The following is a 19,649-nucleotide window of genomic DNA, read 5'->3' as shown; positions in this document are numbered from 1 at the left end:
CACAGAGCATGTGTTCTCATAAACGAAAACGAATAAAAATTTTTGGTAGATCACAAAATCTTATGCTGCAAGACTATGAAACGAATTGAATAAGGAATAAATTTACTTGAACAACTCAACGTTAAAATACTCGCTAAAAATAATCATACATATTATGCAGGAAGCGTCCAAATCAGAAGAAGAACTTAACGAAATAATGGCTAACCAAAGAAGGTCACTTTCAGAGGCCCAAAATTGCAGAATCAGAAAGAATTATTGATAACATTACGAAAAAAGAAAACATGATTGGGGTTCAAACAAGTACCATCATAGGTACTTCCAAAAACACCCGAATACCTGATACTGAGAATGTACTGAAAAATCAATCGATCTGTAATAAACGAGTATCTCTTTGGAATACAGGAAATATGACTAATAATAAAATAAGTGAGGATACCGGTGAAAATTTCAGATGAAATGATATAACCCCTAACATATGCAACTCATTCATTGAGCAAACAGGCGAATATATTAGCCAAGCTGTCTGAAAACCTGATGCTTGGAATACTGATTTTTTCAAGGACAAACCACAAGCACTACAGGAAAATCTTCAAGTCGCTCTAAGCAGTGCCTGTGTAGCGATTAACATTGGATTTGAATCGCTAGGGAAAACGTTCTCAGGAAATTTATTCCATAAAAACGCAGTTTTCTAAATCAAAGAGTTTTGAAGAGTGAAATTCGAGGTGTTAGGTTAGGTTAAGTCCAAAGTGAGTGGGTCTATTCGACTCTCTACCGCAACCCTAAAGGGTTTATTGTGGCTCACACCTACTCACACTCGACCAAATAAACCCAGCTTCTTAACGAAACTGATTAGTTTGTATGGTGAATGGTCTTTCAGGTCAGGTGATAAAAATACGGCTCTGCTGAACTCTAAAAACCTAATTTGGTCCCCAGCGAGGCAGGCACAAAGTATGTGTTCTGCTGTTTCATCGTTTTCCAAAGAGAAGCGACTGTCTTCCGACAGTGTGTGTCAAAAGTTGCCGAGGTGTCTACAATTTTCTGGTTCGGAACAGTGTTCCAAGGTTATGAGAAGCAGCCTTTGCAATTCCAGCGACATGATTGTGCCAAGACAAATTGCTGTCCATTTTAACTCCCCAACAAACTCATCGAAGCAAAAGTGGAATTGTCTGACCTGGCATTATAATATCCGGTTCGGAGACTATTATCTTTTTGGAGAAAACCGATACCTGGGTTTTTATGGCATTTAATTGAACTTGGTTTCTTCCACCCCAATTCGAAATCACCTCTAGATCCTTATTAAGATATGCAACATACGCACATAAGCCTTACATAATGTGAAAGAATACGTGAAGAGGGATATAGTAATTATTTGGACAAACAAACCTCATGTACCTAAAACTAATTGCTGAATTCATTTTCCAATTGGACATGTCATTATCATTGCAATCATATCAAACATTAAGTAACATACCCGAACTGCATATCTTTTTTCAAACAACAATATCGGTTCGGAACATTTCATTGAATGTATTGCCGTGCAGTTAATACTCTCAGCATCATTTAATTGTCAAGAGGAATCACCAGGAAATGATCGGCTATACCTAAACTCACAAGAATCAAGTCTACTAGAAAACAAAGAACTATCGACATTGGGCAGGAGCTCAGGATATGACTCTCAAACTCAATGTTAATGACTGTCATATCTGTACTGGATCATAACGATAGATCTTCACGAAACAAGAAAGAGTTTATAAACGACGATTTTTTTCAGAAATAAACTCAAATTCAATACACTCAACATCGTGCATCAAATTGAGAATTAGAATAATATTTGTTGTAATATATTATGTGTGACAGAAAACTAAGCTAATGATGGCCAAACTGAATCATTGAATATTGATGGTCATTCTATTGTTATGAATAGATCAAACTAAATTGGCTTTAATCAACAAAATACTACATATACAATATAGTATGACATACAATGACAACTATGATTTCTAGAGTAAATATTGATGCAGGATGGAATGAATATATAAGAGTTTTATCACAACCTTGAAGACAATAATAGGCTAGCTGGAAAGTATTTCAGAAGATAAACACTTCCGAAGTGTAAGACTGAGAGTGAATAAGAATTATGATGACGAAGTGTTGATAATTTTGTCATTATACAAAAGCCCAGATGGAGACATCAACATTTTTTGACAAAGTTGCAATTAGTCAATACTAAAAAAAAACAAACGATGCTTTTAATTGATATATCAATATTAATAAATAGTTTGATATACTAGTCCACGTGATGAAGTTACCTTACAGCGAAACACGTTGATAAATATTCTAGTGTGAACATTGTGAAATCAAGATCATGGATAGTGTATTTGTTTTTCATCAAATGCATTCATGATCATCAAATTCAATTATATCAATAATGAAGATGAATGTGATTCAACATTACAATTGGGTAATAATGCTTTTGAACAGGTCATACGTTTGCATCTAACTGAGAACTGTACTTGGTCATACCACGTCAACAACATTTGTAAAAAAAGTAGCTCCGAGTTGTTATTGTATTCACCAACTTTGTCGTGTGTCGAGTAGAACAGTTGGGGTGTTCAGTCATTAATAAATCATTCAATAATTGCTTGGGTTGCTCAACAAAAGCTAATCAAGTTTCAAGTTTACAGAAGAGAACTTTCAGAACAATTCTTTCAAAACCCAAAAAAACTGGTTTGAAAGAGATCTTCAGAGAATTAGACATACTGATTTTGGATTAGACTTACAACACAAGGTATGGTACCAAATTGGAAATCACACAGCACATACAGACCTAGATGACGAAAATTTATACACTACCTTTGCTTTTACAGTCATTCGAATAACTTTTGTTCGTTCAACATTTTAATTATACATATTGATGATTATGCAGGTTGTTATTTGTTATATTTCCTTTTCGTTCACTTGTACAACTTTTTGATATTGTATGTACATACAATATGATCATCTTTAATGTGTTATTTTATTTTCGTCACTTACTTGATTGGACAGGACTCATCATATATCATGTAATACATGGAAGAGTATAGAAATAGAATATCACTTATATGAATTTTTTTCTTCCCGCAAGTACTAATCTCTCCTAGAATATGCCATTTTCAATTTAAATGATAAATTCATTTCACAATTATTTTTATTATAAACTTTTACTCTTACAGACACGGTCGCGATGACAATCTTAGCCCTGAGGTGTATAGTTAAAGATCACAGGCATAGGAACTTACAACACTCTTTACGGAGGCCCAGTATCAGTCTAGCTCGTCAACAACAACCTGATGGCGGTTTTGGAAACTTATACAATACAGCACTTACTCTGCAGGTAAATATATAATCAATTTCCATTATTAAGATTCCTAGAAATGGGTTCCTAGTTTCAAATTAAATCAAGCATATCACTTACATTTTTCTAAATCGTGATTATTATAGATATGTAGGGAAGAATTCAAGGGATACCAACATGAATTCCCAAGGAAGCGAATATATAAGTTATACTATGAATTTTCGTAGGCACTGCAAGATCTCAATGAAATAAATAACCATTGGAATAGGACATCTGCCAAAGCCTATATAGAGGCAAGACAAGACCCTGATGGAGCATTCACAGATCCAAATTTAACTGCTGAAGTAGTATTAGCTCTCTCTGAAAGAGGACTTGGATACATCAGGAACTTAGATTGTGGCAAATATGACAGTGACTTGGATAATCAAGGTAAAAATATGAAGGATAAATACAAATTTCATTAGAACGAACTGAAGATCATATGCGTAATAGGGATATTTTGTTATCCTTACAAATTAGTGTTTCTTATATTATTCATCACTTATTTCTCTCTCATATATTGAACATAATTTTTATTTTCGACTAACTACTTGAAATATGATAAGTATCTGCTTATTTATATTTATATATATAAACACAAATATTTACATTTTTCATCACACTTTGTCAATAAGAATTCATTCTTGGAGGATAAAGTATATTCATCTATATATATATATATATGTATATATATATATATATATATATATATATATATATATATATATATATATATACAGAGATATAGATATTATTGAGTGTGTATGATATAAATCAAAAGGAGGAAATTCGTGGACATGACACTCAAGAAATATGGAGGCAAACCGCGGACACGTGTTTCTGGCTATTGGCCTCATCAGCGCGGTACAGCCAATTGCAAAGGTGGACAACAACTGGTTACCAAAAATGGAAAAAAAAAAAAAACATCACATATGCACGGTGTCACCAACAGGAGCCAACCGCACATTTGTGGTTTCAATTAGAAGACCCAGCATTCCCAGGCATCATCTAACATCACCACATAGGCAGCTATAGCTACCTGTATATCATACACACTCAATAATATCTATATCTCTGTATCTATATCCTGGACCCGGAAGTCACGCAGGTAGCTATAGCTGCCTACGTGGTGATGTTAGATGATGCCTGGGAATGCTGGGTCTTCTAATTGAAACCACAAATGTGCGGTTGGCTCCTGTTGGTGACACCGTGCATATGTGATGTTTTTTTTTCCATTTTTGGTAACCAGTTTTGTCCACCTTTGCAATTGGCTGCACCGCGCTGCATATATATATATATATATATATATATATATATATATATATATATATATATATATATATATATATATATATATATATATATATATATATATCAAAAGGAGGAAATTCGTGGACATGACACTCAAGAAATATCTATCCAATAAAACCACTCTTTCTCTTTCACACCTTTTACTTTTCAACGAAACAATTTTTAATACATATATGTGATACAGTTAATCTTACTTCTATTATTTAATGTTACCCGTTTCATACATCAGAGAGAAGGCAGGCACCTAAAATATTCTTTTTTTTATTCATTAATGAATCTGAACCTTTCTGTACATTACTAAAAATGGCTAGGTTTTATGATGATTTCAGCGTATTCTCAACACCCTCTGATGATTCCATTTTCCGAATGTTCGGCAACAAAATTGTATTTCAAATGAATGTGTAAAACACGTCTATTCTTGAAAGGATTCTTCATTGCTGATATACAATCTTACCCAGTATGTAATGATTTAAAAAACTCTTGAAAAATTTTCGTAACCACAAGCCTTCAGTTACTGCTGAACACATGTCTTTCATATTTTGAGTCAAATTGTTTCGCTATGAGACAATATGCTTTTTATCCAAAACTGCGTGAATTTTTGATATTTGGACCTCTTTCATACCATATTTTTGCTGGTATAATTAAACCAGTGCTTGGTGACCTTTTCGATATAATATATTTTATTGCTTCACCCCCAAATTCTTCGAAAGCTCCTGATTCATCAATTATTATTCGTGCTTTGTGATATCATAATGTATACTATCCTTCGATCCTCGCAAAATTCTCCCGTATCATTTGAAATATACTTGCCTCTATTACCACACAAATATATTATAGCTTGCACAACTTTTACATATCCTTCGAATTTGTCAGGTTTTGCCTTCATTTTTCAGTAAATACATCATTGTGAAGTCAGAAAAACCAAAATAGTTGAAACCATCAGAAGTAGTTAGTGTTATTGATCCACATTTTTTACTCATGCCATATTCTAAATATTTCCAGTAATTAGTGTAACTCATAATCAAACAGTCAATACTTTATCAATCAATAATAAATATTTGTCATCAGATGATAATTTTATACAATTTTGCTCAAATATAACAGAAATATTAGTGTATTTCATCAGTTCGGACTTCCATTGTCTAATTTAATATAAATTGATTTGGAATCCCTGAAAAAAATGAAAAAAATCAAACGACCTTCAACCACCTTCAAACAAACGTAGAAATGTTAGTCATATCTAACTGTTCAACCGACAAAAGGTTCTTTCTTTAAATAAAAGCAACACTTATGTCGCCTCTTACTTCATACTGTTCATTTCACCGTCATTTTAGCAGTAATCTCGATTGTCATATCTTATGTATCAAATAGCTACTTTGGTTTACTGACATAGTGGATCATTCTCAATCGTTAGGCCTACCGTTTCCTGTGTATCTGTCACAATTTCTAAATTTCCAACCCTCTCTCTGCATTCGGAACCTATCTATGACTCATGTCATCTCTTATATTATGCCTTATTTGCCATTGTCCAAAATATTGTCTGAAAATTTCCCTATTTCATCTTGAAAAACTATTTTGCTTGACTGAAACTGATGATGCTAACTGGGTTAACAAAACACGTATCGAGAGACAAGTTCTGGTGTGATAATGTTTCAGAGACATTATCTTTGTAAATGCCCATTTTCGCCACATTCATAACGCCACATTCATTTCCTCGTAAGATTTTTTTTTCATTTGATGTTGTATAATATGGCAACTAATTTTTCACAATATTTCGAAAAAGTGATCAAAGTACCTACCACATATATTGTCAGAATCACTTGGTTCCCACAATTGATGCTGTTAAATGAGTAACTAAATCTTTGAATTCTGAAATGTGCTACTCTAAGGAATCTCCCTTCTTCAAGGGTAACATATTTTTTTCTAAATAATGGTTTTTCATTTATTTTCTATCTTTTCTACATGTTTTGAGCAGTTTTTGTTTCGAAGCCACTCTAAAGCACTCCCTAAACGATCAAGCGGTTTGATCAAATGTTGGATCAAAAGTGTTTGATCAAACGTGTTTGACCGTGTAGAAACTTGTTTGACGTTTGAAGCGAGGTTTGAGGTTGTTTGATAGAAAGTTTGTTTGACTCAAACGGTTGGAGAGGGGATTGATCGTCTAGAACGGTTTTTGTCAAACATTGCGTCAGTCACTAGGCGAAAACCATGGAGAGTGAATGTGAAAACTCGGAACGGGAATTTATAACCTTGTTAATTGACTTGTACCGCGATTCTCCCGAATTGTGGAAAGTGAAAAGCAAGGATTATTTCAATAGAAATAAAAAATGCAGCGTTGGGAAAAATCGTAGAGGCCCTAAAAGTACTGAAACCAGATTTTACAGTGAAGCTTTTGAAAGCAAAAATTAATAATTTGAGAACAAGTTTTAATAGAATGTATAAGGCCATCGAGAGGAAAAAAGTATCAGGAACGTCTCCGGATGACATCCCTGAATCGTCTCTGTGGTATTACAATGATATGTTCTTCATAAAGGATCAGTTGGAAATAGCAGCAACTGAAACTTCTGAGGTACGTATTTATATCTTCATTTTTTAATTTTATTTTTATTGTACGTGTTTATTAGTTCAGTATTACACGAATACAGTGGTACTTAACTCAAAACCTAAATATATATCAACACTAAATATTGTCACTTATTAATTGAGGCACTTATTTTGCCACGGAACTGCCCCAGAGGTGTTAAAGAACTCGCAGAAGTCGTCCCTTACTGTTTTTGCTAATACTGTTGCATTGCCTTTAGTCTTTTGAAGGGAAAGCATCTGTGGAGTGTCTTGTCTCTATGACCCAAGTTCCGTAGCACCAGTAGGAACGTCTTCATTGTCAATGTCCTGAGGTGGCAAATAGTTAGCTCTGTTTTTTGAGCATAAATAGTTATGCAAATGGCAACATGTCATAACGATTTTTCTAACTTTTAATGGCTCAAATTTAATGGGTTTTTGAAATATTTTACATCTTTTCGTTAATATTCCGAACGCATTCTCCACGACTCTTCTGGCTCGGGAGAGTCTGTAGTTGTAAATCGTTTTATCATTTGTCAGAGCAGCCCTATTGTACGGTTTCATGAAATTAGGGTGAAGTTGGAAAGCTTCATCGCCAAGAAACACGTACGGACATTTCTTAGAAGTGCCTGGTAACGGTCGAGGATCAGGCAAGTTAAGCTTGTTCTCAGACAACTTGCGCCAAAATAAGGTGTTTTTCATAACGCCACCATCAGACACTCGACCATTCGCTCCCACATCCACCATCAGAAATTTGTAGTTAGCATCAACAACAGCCATAAGCACAATGCTGAAATATCCCTTGTAATTGTAATAGTAGGATCCGGAATTGGGTGGTTTTTGGATTGCCACGTGTTTACCGTCAGCGCTCCCTAAGCAATTGGGGAAATTCCATTGTTCTTCGAACTCCTGCGATACTCTATCCCATCCATCTTGCAATTTCGGAACCTAAACGAAAAAACAAGAAACGGTACTACAATTTTAAAATTTACATAAAAATTACCACATTTAAAAAAAGTACATATGACTTCGTATAGTAATACATTGTTTATATGCCTACATTTCGTAAGCGTATATGAACCGTATTGTACTTTTTGTTACAGTCACCGCTTGATGTCGACTCGCAGCTATCTCAAGATTCCGAAAGTACATCTCCTTCTGGAATTAATACAACGCCAACTTCTAACCCAGCCCCCCCCTCCTCAAAAAAGGAATAAAAGGAAAGTAGTAGACACTAATGAGCAATTAGTGGGACTAGCCACCGAATATTTCAAGCGGCCTGAGACCGAAGAGGACATTATGGCCAAGGGGTGGGCTATGAAATTGAAAAAAATTCCTCCGGATCAACGACGTTTTGCGGAAAAAATTATTAATGATACAATTTTTGAAGCCGAAATGGGGACCCTAACAAGGGAAGGAGTGAAGTTTATTCGACCCTGGACACCTTCAACATCAACTTCATCATCATCGAATAGTTCAAATTGGCAAGACTACTCCAACTCAGCGCAGCCTATCTACTTATCGCATCCAAGCCCTTCTTTTCATCATGGGCAAAACCAAGACGATGACAGTGCGACAAATTTTTGTTCATTTACGTCAATGTGAACTTTTGTTTTTAATTGTATTTAACATTCATTATGCTTTTTCTTAATAAAATATAAATAGATGTACTTGACAAATAATTACCTGAATGTTGTTCTTCAATGCCTTCGTTATTGCCGAACAAGTTTCCATTATGATGGACTCTAGAGTTTGAGGTGCTATGGCGCACGTGAATTTTAGGTCTTCCAAATCTGCACCAGACGCTAGATACCTTAGTGTGATAGACAGTCTCTGGCTTGCAGGAATCGCTTCACGCATATTTGTATCCTTCTTCTCGATGTCGGACCTTACTAACTCCAGTAGATAATCGAAACTTTCTCCGTCCATTCTCAAAAAGTTCCTATAGTCGTCTGGTTCCGAAATCCGCAGAAAACGTATTAAATGGTCATGAGAAAAACGGTTTCTCATTTTGTACCACTCCTTGGACCACCGTCGTTTTCTTTTCTCTTTTTTCCGCTTGTTTAGGGCAACCAATATTAGGGCCAGGAAGGCCAAATCAGTATTTGAAACCATAACGTGAAGCTCACAAAACACACTGACAACTATTTAGCGAACGAACCGCACGAATGAACAACTAATAACAACTAAACAAAATATCTGATGAAGTTTGGTCAAATGTTTGAAGGCCTGCTTGATGGTTGTTTGAAGCGCGCGTCACGCGGCTTGATCAAACATTTGATCAAACCGCTTGATCGTTTAGGGAGTGCTTAATTCACCATCTTCAACGCGTTTCACTAGTAGAGATTTTGTCCTGCTTTCTAATTTCACATGAGCAGATTGATCCCTTTCATTCATACTTATACTCAATTAGGATAATCTGCATGACTCATCTTGAATATTCAAAAAAAAAACTTGTATTTGTAATATCAGCTTTCCAACGAAAAAAACACTTGTTTTCCACTACATCTTTTACATTTCAACAAACAATTCAAAAAACATTACTTCTATCATTCAATGTTACACGTTCTAAACATAAGGAAGAATAGAGAGAACCATCATCTTTTCTCTTTTCATATATCCAAATATGTTTTTATTTATTTATTTACAAATCTCAAGCTACCTGTACATTACTAGAAGTTAAGGGGTTTCATAATGGTTTAAGCGGATTTTCAACACAATGTTTATATTACTAAAACTCAGATAGCTTCATCTCAGCTGAAATATCAGTAGCTGACAAATTAAGAGAGGTGCCGATATTTTTTATTATAATAAATGTAGGTATTCATGAAATCATAAATATAAGATTTTGGCTTTTTTAGGGCCGCCGTATGCGGCTACGGGCCACGGGTTTGGCATGCATGCGCTAAATCCAGAATAGAAGCATTAATTTTTAATGATACCCTTCCATATCAGTTGATACGTTGAAGTCTGTTTTTTCGTTAACTGACTTTTGATAATAGCCGTAAAAGTTTTTTTTAGGAAAGTGATCGCTATTATGCTTTTTTCAGTTGAAATAGACGGTCTAACGAAATCCCTTTCTTCACATGGAAACGACTCCGAAATTCGAAATATAACGGTAACCTACACCTTATGGGTTGGTTCCAATATCACTGAAAATTCCACAATAAGCATCACTGCGCCAAGGAATACATCATTCTACAACATTATGCAGATGGCTATGGACATGGATCCTCACTTTTCATTCGAGGCCTCGGAATGGCCAAATGGTCACTATGTACATACTTTGGCTGGTTATAAAGAAGAACCTATGGGCTATCACTATTGGCTATTATACAGACTTCCTGAAGTACCAGATCCTTTAACGCCACCGGCGAATCAATTAGTTGCACCAGTCGGTAAGTATTGATTGGACTGGTCGATAATTGATGGAAATCCATATTGAAACCTACTAAAAACGTTAACTCTAATATTAACACTATAACATGTTTAACAAAAACCGCGACCCATGTTTCGCTATACATTAGCTCGAGCAGAAATGTTGAGAAAGTCATTATAAAGCACAATCATTATTACATGTTATAATTGTCTCGGCTGGCTGTAAATCAAATCATCCAATCATCTAATAGGAATCAGTCCATGAACTCACTGTGTAGGTAAGGGAAGATTGGTCCAAACGAATTATTTTTCCTTTGAATATTTGATTTATAGCCAATCTTTGAGTATGCCCACTATAGGTGGGCATATGAGGATTTGAGCTAGTGGAATTTGCAGTTGGTTAGTACCTCATCTATAAGCAGAGGGCGATATGACAGAAATATTGCATGTCGTTTGCTTCAGCTTCGTTCGAGGTATTGAACTCTCATAGAATTTGATTATTAATTATGGGAAATAATCGACTTCGTGTTAATGTAGGACAACTACCTTGCACTGACAAGAGGTCAAATAGCCCGAAACCGGTCTGCAAGTGTGCCCGTTTCAATAATTGAAAATCAATTACGGCAGTTGCACTGACACCTGTTGGATATAATCCAACGCCCCTTGTTGTATTAGCCAGGGAAGTGGTTGTTTTCTGAAAGGTGTCAGTCCATGAACCTACTGTGTGGAAAGGCAGGCCTGAACGAATTGTTCCTTGTCCTGATAGCGTTGTTGTACTTCAACAATCATTTGACAGTTGGGTTATTATGATAACGTCAGCTCGAGAAAACTTTCATTCGCTTTAACAATGGTTTTGAGTAGAGAAGACTGTGCTGTAGCCTTAATTCTTTCACAACAAGGATGAAATTATCAATATGTTGCTAAAAGGAAAAATATGTGATTTTTTTTATGTTAAACGCTTGTATTATTGAAAGGTTTTTATTGGAGATGGACCATGTTGCCATCACGAAGTTACATTGTTATATCAACAATGCAGCCGACCACGTTGTTCCAGCCTGCTTGCTGGACGCAAATTGTACTGAGCATGTCTGGGAATGAGTACGTAAACTTGTGAGAAATCACGAAAGTTCACCTACGAACAAAAATAAACTTCATGTTCCGCTAATAAAGAAATGGGGTAGCATGCCCCAAGAGTATTTTCGATTACTTATTCTTGGAATGCATCGGAGAATGAAACCCATTGCCCAAGCTAGAGGAGGCAACATCCGATATTGAATAAAGGTTTTTCCAACCATTTGTTTGTTTTCGTTTGTTATCGTATAATTGTTAATTTTTCCATTATTATTGTAAAGAATGAAGAACACGAAAAAAAAAAAGAAATGCTTTATGTATTTTTTCATTAATTTGTATCAAATTGTGATATCAAAATAAATGAAGAAACAACGTACAGGAAATGAACCAAGCTTGCATATAGGACAATTTTGAGAGTCATTCAATACTAAGGTGTATTTCACCACAGGGTACCTGAAACCTAGATGTACCATGTGTATTAATCGTAACCAGTTTTCATGCACCTATTGAAATATGTCTTTTGCATATTCCGTTATCAATTAACGAGGTCTTACATTTCAACGTGCGATTCCTAGTAAATAGTATTGAAAGTTCAAACTATTGATTCGCTATAATTGAAAGTTTCAGATATTTATCTGTCGAAAACACTTTTCCCACTTTCATAATCTTCTGTTGATTCTGCTTCCCAATAGATTCATTTCAGGCCAGAAGTTCTAATTCTATATATAAACTATTTAGATCCGATCAGATATCTGTGATATGATGTTAATTTATGCTGCTGCTCTATCTGTAATTCTCGCTTCACGAAGATATTGTATAGCGAAACACGTATCGCGGTTTATGTAAAACCCTTACAGTGAAAATATTACGGTAAATTGTTAGTGTTGATATGGATTTCCATTAAGAATTGGCCAGTCATATCCAATTATGCCAGTATTTTATACGATTTTTGGTAACATTAGGCTCAATTCAATACAATTGGGAGTTAGCTCAACCAAATAATGTTTTGCAATTGAATAAAAATAAGATGGCAAATTCAGATTTATCAAAAAAATGATATATTTGTGAACCATTTTTTCAGTTCTTGCCTTTTAACGAAATTTTTTTTTTAATTCCGTCGAATATATTCCTTGCTTCAAAATTATAATTATACTCGTATACTTACTGGTACCTTGACCATAATAATAAATGCTCTGATAAATTGGTTAGGGCTTTCGCGGCCGAGATTTTCAGTGTGACGAACCTCATGCGGGTTTGAAGGCCGTCGTGGTTTGTAACTGTATCCCAACGTTTCGCCAGCACGAGGGGCTGGCTTCTTCAGAGGTTTATTCATCCTGATGATTCACCGATGACTGGTGATTTTTAGTTCGTAGGTTGTATTTTTGTTGACACAGGTAGCCCGCCTTTCTTGTTGATGCGTTGTTATTAGCCGAAGAGCTATTACCTGGTGATGACGTGACGTTGCATTGCACTGTTGCCACCTTATCATCTTTCGGTAGGGGATTACGAATCCGGTTGAGCGTTACCTCTTCCTCTTTTCTGTTGTAGTTTTCCGTATGTTTATGGATTTCTATGACTTCCCGTACAAGCCGACTGAGGTATCCATGATCGGGGGCAAGTAGTTTCACATCTTCAATCAGTATCGTGTGTTCCGCTACTGGCGATTTTCCTAGTGCTTTTTCTGAAAAAATTGAAACCAATCAAATTTTTATCCAAGAGATTTGTTATTATATGCAATTCAGTCAGTTTTATGATTTTTTTTTCTCTTCACGAATGTTTGCTTCTTCAACGAACAATGAAATTCTTTTGTAGATGATGAATATACTAATGTAAATCAGATCAGACAACCATTTTCAAGATGGAATATGTATACTGATCTCAGTCACTCATTTATTTATAGAAGATGGAGGAGCCAGATGTCTTGAGATTCAAGTTCTGAAAAAAATAGAAACATAAAACGAAGTTACTTGATTCTTTATTCCATTTTTTTTTGAAAAATTAAAACAAACTCATAAATCAGATGACACTCGCATAGCATAATTGGTGAAGTCACAAATACTGAAAAAAAATACTATTGAAAAGGTATCACAATACCTCCTTTCTATTTGAAAAAAAAGTTGGGAGCAACCTCTTGGCGACGACTGATGAAAAGAGATATAATTATCGTGGGAAAGATTAATTCATTGCTTCTTGATATTAGCTGGATGCCATACATCAAGGCACCAGGTAAGGGTATTTCCATCCCTTCTATAACTTCGAATAGATCCGCTTTCGCCTCTTGAATAGATACTACCACACATTATCTACTCTTTTGAACTTCATGCCAAAGGCTGGAGTAGAACAATTTCTTTTTCTCTTGGTCCGTCGTTGTTTTCGCATGAGCCTATGAAGTTTTTTCATTCTATTACAATCTGGACGAACCTTTCGAGAGTTATTTCTAGATTTGTTCGTTATATGATCCTTATGAAATGTTCTTCAATGCCTAAAATAAGTAGCACTCCACAGTCATAGTAAGATACAAAAAGTTTCATCGATATCAATAAATTCACATTAGAACAAGGCAATGTTAAATGTTTAACTTTAAATGTAAACTTTTATTCGAAAATTTATAAAAATGTTCTTCAGTTCCGAAGTGATTTTGAAATCTTTTGATTTGATAAGCATCAAGTAACGAAAGAATACTGAAAAAACTTCTCTCAAAAAAAATGTTGAAAATTGAGCCGATTAGGCTCAATTTTCATAAAAATATTGAAAAATTCATAAGCTGGAATCTACAAAACCTCATACGTCATATACAGTGCATTTCTTTATTGTCCTCCCCGCCTTTTATTTTTTGAACGGGTCAACTCAAAAATTGACAGATGACAGATGAAGCTCTCAAGATGGCGACTGGGTGCCATCTGGGAGAAAATCAAATGGGGTTCTTCCGACACATCATTTCGAAGCTCCTGACGAATACTTCATAACCCTAGAATATGAAGTTAAAATCTTCACCTACTACAAAATGGCGAAACATTTAATAATTTTCTGAAGACAAACACATTGAAATCGATATTTCTAGAAATATTCCTTTTTATCTGCCATATGGCAATTCCAACAACCCGATAAGGTTTGTTAAGTTATTTATTGTTTATAAAAACGACAAATAATGTCAGTACGACAATGAACATCATTGTTCAGTTAGAATATTCTCATTTAGTTTTCGGTTTTACTAGTAGAAAGGTAGGTACCACGTCAACAATATCCAAAATGGTCAATTCACGTCCATTGGAAGAAAAAATTGAAGCTATTTTTATTTACGGTGCGATGCGTAACTTTCACGGGCTCGAAAGGATTTTCAATGAAAGTTTTCCGAATCGCCTATCTATAGAAAATATTTGAGGGAACTTCAAATTCACAACTACCTATAGTGTAAAAAACAAAACGCCCCCAGGTCATCCGTCCATTTCCGAAGAACAGCAACTGCAATTAATTGGTGAGATGGTAGTGAATCCTGAAAAGTCTACTTATTCCGTCGCGAATGTTTGTGAGATGCCTCCTTCTACTGTGTGTAGACTTTTGAAGAGAAATGGGTATCATCCATACAAAATTAAAATGGTACACCAATTAACTGAACATGGCCCTGATCGAAGAATAGAATTCTGCGAAATCATGACGGAAACCATTGAAAGACATCCTACCTATCTCCACAATATTTGTTTTAGTGACGAATGTACTTTTTTCTAACGGCAGTGTTCAGAAACAATATTGTCGTAATTGGACCCAACCAGCAAAGTTGTTTTATAATTCCATGGTGTTGCAACAGTTTTATTTTATTAGTATTTTACAATTACTTCCAAAATGCTAATTGATTATATTAGATGATCGGTGAACACAATACAGTTGTAGGCAATAAAAGTGTTTTATAAATGTGTCATAGAAACGTTTATGAAATAAAATTAAAAATGCATTATAAAATAGTTAGGAAATTATCACAGAAACGTTTTTGCAACTAACTTATAAAACTTATTTTCCTATAAAATCAAATTGTTATGTAGCAGTTTCATAAAACTTTTCCGCAAGATTTTCATGACAGTTATAAAACTATTTCAAGCTTATTTTATAACTGTTTCCTGTAGCTTCAATGAAATTATTTTATCAGAATGCTTTCAGATGCCATTACCATATTGTCACTTTCGCAACTATTTTATAGTATGGTATATTAACTACAATTCAAAAACACTACTATAACTGTTATAAAATCAAATTGCTTTTGCTAATATATTGCTGCCAACAAGAATAAAATGCAGCATTTAAGAACAAACAGCTGACATCGATATATATATATATATATATATATATATATATATATATATATATATATATATATATATATATATATGTTATACTTTCAATTTGATAATAATTCCATTGTGTGGATACTGTAGTGAATTTTTCTGTTTGTATCCTAATTATATAAATAAAAATAAATAATAACTCAATGGCGGCCATTTTAAAAATGTATTGGGGTATATAAATAGGGGGACTCTCTTTGAATATGCTGGAAACTACTGGTGACCCTCTCATCATCCAACAAGATAGAACACCACATAATACTAGACAAGTAAGAAACTATTTGGATACTACTTTTGCCGATCGTTAGATTGGCCGTCGAGATCCTATAGAATGGCCAGCCGGCTCTCCAGATTTGACATTTGGACTTTTTTTGGGCAATTTGAAGTAAAAGGTGTACGGAACCTTTCTACTGAACCTGACAGAGAATAATAAACATTTGTAGAGATACTGACGTTACTGTGTTCGAAAATGTTCGACGTGAAATGTCGGATAGGCTGTTCATATGTCAATAAACAACCAACTGATCTCAAGCTTATGACCTCATATTATGTAGTTAAATGTCAATGTATTCAGGCAATTATTTAAAGTTCCGCCATTTTATAGTAGTTGGAAATATTGACATTATATTTTAAAGTTGTGAAGCATTTGTCAGGAGTTTCAAAAAGGTGTGTCACAAGACCCCCCTCCCCATTCCATTTAATTTTTTTCCCTAATGGCGCCCAGTCGCCCTCTTGAAAGTTACATCTGTCAATTTCAATTCAAAATAAGGTATTCATGCATTTATTTCATCATCCCATATTTCAATTTTTTACATACAGGGCTAGAGCCCTGTATGTAAAAAATTTACAGTTAATTTATATTACATATGTGAAGTCACACCGTCAACATATAACATCATGAACATAAACATTTTTAGATGTTATGACTATGTGATTTCACAATAAGTTGGATATATATGTTCAGAGGTGATTCATCGTTAAGGCCAACGGCTCGTTTTTAAGAAGTAATAAAGATAAGCCATCCTCACTTACTTACCATCTTCAACTACTGTTGTCAGTGGTGACTTTCATTAATTTCTATTTTTTTTTCAGGTGTTGACGACCTTCTGATCGAGGAGGGTGATCATTACCTCTTCTGGTACAAAAAACTGTAGAAAGCACAAAAGCCTGTCGAAGTGACATTTCCGAAATTTCAATAGTTACTTCATTTCATGATAAAATTTAATTTAATTATGGAGTGTACGCTGAACGATCATAAAGATATCATTTTAGTTGTGCTTATTCTTGTCATTCGAGTGATATTGTAAAAGCTTACTATTACCTTGGCAAGGCTTGAAATGTGCTTATTTTGAAAAATTCGCCAAAGAAACAATTTATTTCGTTTTCTATTGGTTCCTACTAGTCTTTGTTCAGTCCTTGCAAAGGAAAATTATCTATTAAAGTTAATATGAATATGAAACATTATTAGATATATGGGCATACACCATTCTCTAATAATTCTTTGATGATATCACTGGAAATAGGTGAATTCATATGTGTTGAAAGGGCAACCAATTCGTGATCAATACCTTTCATTTTGATGTGCCAATGCACATAAGAAGTTATCTAACATTCAAAAGATTGGCATATATTTTCATGGAGTTGTGATTATTCCATCGTTGCGACTTGCGACTGGAAACTTCCAAAAGTGAAAAGTATTTTTAGAGGATAATTAAGTCATTTTGATTTATTGGGTGACATGAAAATATAAGCTTCAAGGCATCTATCTAAAAATTTAATAATTTTTTGTCGTGAACATCTCATTCATATTGAAAAGAGTGTTTTTAATCAATAATGCATTTTTATGAGACAATATTGTAAGATTTTTTGTGAAAAATATTTCTGTAGGTAGCCTCTTAGGATATTATTATTTTATTCAACTGTTAATTCAAGGCAAAGATAATTGTTGAAAGTGATTATTTTTATTATATATTCGGCTTGAAAGTTTGAATATTAAATACTTTAAGTTCTTGTATGAGCTTTCAATGACATTTTAAATTTACTAGGTTACCCAGAGAACATGATTTCCGAACTAATCTAGTGAAGCTGCTTTTCTACAGAACGTCTAGAGTATTCTGTTTTGCTTTAAAAAAAGCTTGTATCGATTAAATAATTTTTCAAATGAAAAATGACGTAAAGTATCTCAGGGTCGTTGACAACTCTGATTTACAGTTAACTAACTTATTTCAGGACTCTTTATGATTCCAAACCATCCAAACTATGGCTCATGTCAAACAAAGAGGAGTAAATCGAGTTCTGCACTAAAATTGATAATATCAAAAAATGTTCTACACACAGAAATGCAGTTTTCCTTAAACAATAGAATTGAAACAAACGTACTGTTTATTTAGGTATCGTTTTTCATTACTAGCGCTGGATATAAAAATGAATGTTCCAGAAAACTTGAGAAGCTGAATATTTCTTCACCAACAACTTCACAAAAAAATCTTCCAGGTCCAAGTTATCCTGCCTATCATGAAGGGATTCGGTTAAACCATACTCTCCAATGTTATGTCTGTGTATTTATGTTAGCTAAATCTACGAAGGAAAATGAATGATCATACAATTGAAAGTCAAATCCAATCATTTTTATATCAGAATGTAGACATGAGTAAGCGAATAATTCAGAGTCAGAGGACAAAAATGGTTGCGTCCACGAACCCAGCCTAGTAAATAGTAAAAGTATTAGGAATCACACGTTGAAAGGTAAGACCTCGTTAGTCCTTACCTCGCACAAGTTTCGACTTCTGAGGGTTGTCGTTCGTAGGGGTGCGATAGCTGGTTAACGAAAAAAACATATTTTAAAACATGTTTTTTAAATATTTGATTGTCACGTATGCAAAATATTTTCTGAATACGTCAATTTCTAGAAATACAGGACCGCGCCAGAAAATACTGTGTGAATACTTGTCTGCAAATTGAAAGGGGTATATTTTCACGAAATGAGTTTCTATAAAAGAATGGTTTTTTTCTTTCTACTTATACATCTTCATAATAAAAATGTAAGAAACGTTTAGATACAAATCAGAGAGAACTCCTTATGCAATGACTAATTTCACATGAACATTGAATTGCATAAAAAAAAATTCTTCCATAATGAACATTTAATTCTTCCTATTTAGTTTGAACTCCAAATATTCATTATGGAATTGAAACGAATTTAATTAATAAGTGTTTGAAAGAATTGCGATATGACATTTCCTTAACATGAAACACTATCGCCCTCATTGGTGAAATCAAAAGTTTCGGAATAAGATTCATGTCTTATCACCCCATCGGCATCTTTCTGGATAATATTACGAAAAAAACCACTGAAATATTTCATGAAATTACGGCTTTTTGTTGCCAATGAGAAAATTCTACTCATCCTACAATGACAGTAACCTACGTTAAGACATTCAAACACTTATTTAATTTTCGTTTAAAATGAAAAAGATATGTTTCGAGAAACTAGTTTTTGTGAAAAAAAGGTTTTTGTCTTCTTACTGTTCCATCTCCATTCAAAAAATGTGTAAAACTTCCAAAGGAAATAAGAAAGTGATTCAAAACCTAATTGCTTTTTTCGTTTCTTCCGTGAGATAATG

The 19,649-nt window shown here is 34.2% G+C and overlaps 1 protein-coding gene across 2 annotated transcripts in view; it reads left to right on the top strand.

Moving 5' to 3' along the window:
- Positions 1-18,036, top strand: part of LOC111517472 (uncharacterized protein CG3556) — a 96,407-nt gene extending 78,371 nt beyond the window's left edge. For both annotated transcript variants that reach the window (XM_023173644.2, XM_074183461.1), the window contains exons 5-8: positions 3,213-3,373; positions 3,562-3,763; positions 10,294-10,641; positions 17,119-18,036. In XM_023173644.2, coding sequence (XP_023029412.1) covers positions 3,213-3,373; positions 3,562-3,763; positions 10,294-10,641; positions 17,119-17,180 — 773 coding nt within the window. In that variant the 3' untranslated portion in view covers positions 17,181-18,036. The remainder of the gene's footprint in view (positions 1-3,212; positions 3,374-3,561; positions 3,764-10,293; positions 10,642-17,118) is intronic.
- The last annotated feature ends 1,613 nt before the right edge of the window (positions 18,037-19,649 follow it).

Source organism: Leptinotarsa decemlineata, unplaced genomic scaffold (genome assembly GCF_025532065.1).
Source record: "Leptinotarsa decemlineata unplaced genomic scaffold, Ldec_3_MD MMD2_tig00026340_RagTag_RagTag, whole genome shotgun sequence".
In the NCBI taxonomy this organism is placed as follows: Eukaryota; Metazoa; Arthropoda; class Insecta; order Coleoptera; family Chrysomelidae; genus Leptinotarsa; species Leptinotarsa decemlineata.
This window is presented reverse-complemented; position numbering and strand designations above follow the sequence as displayed.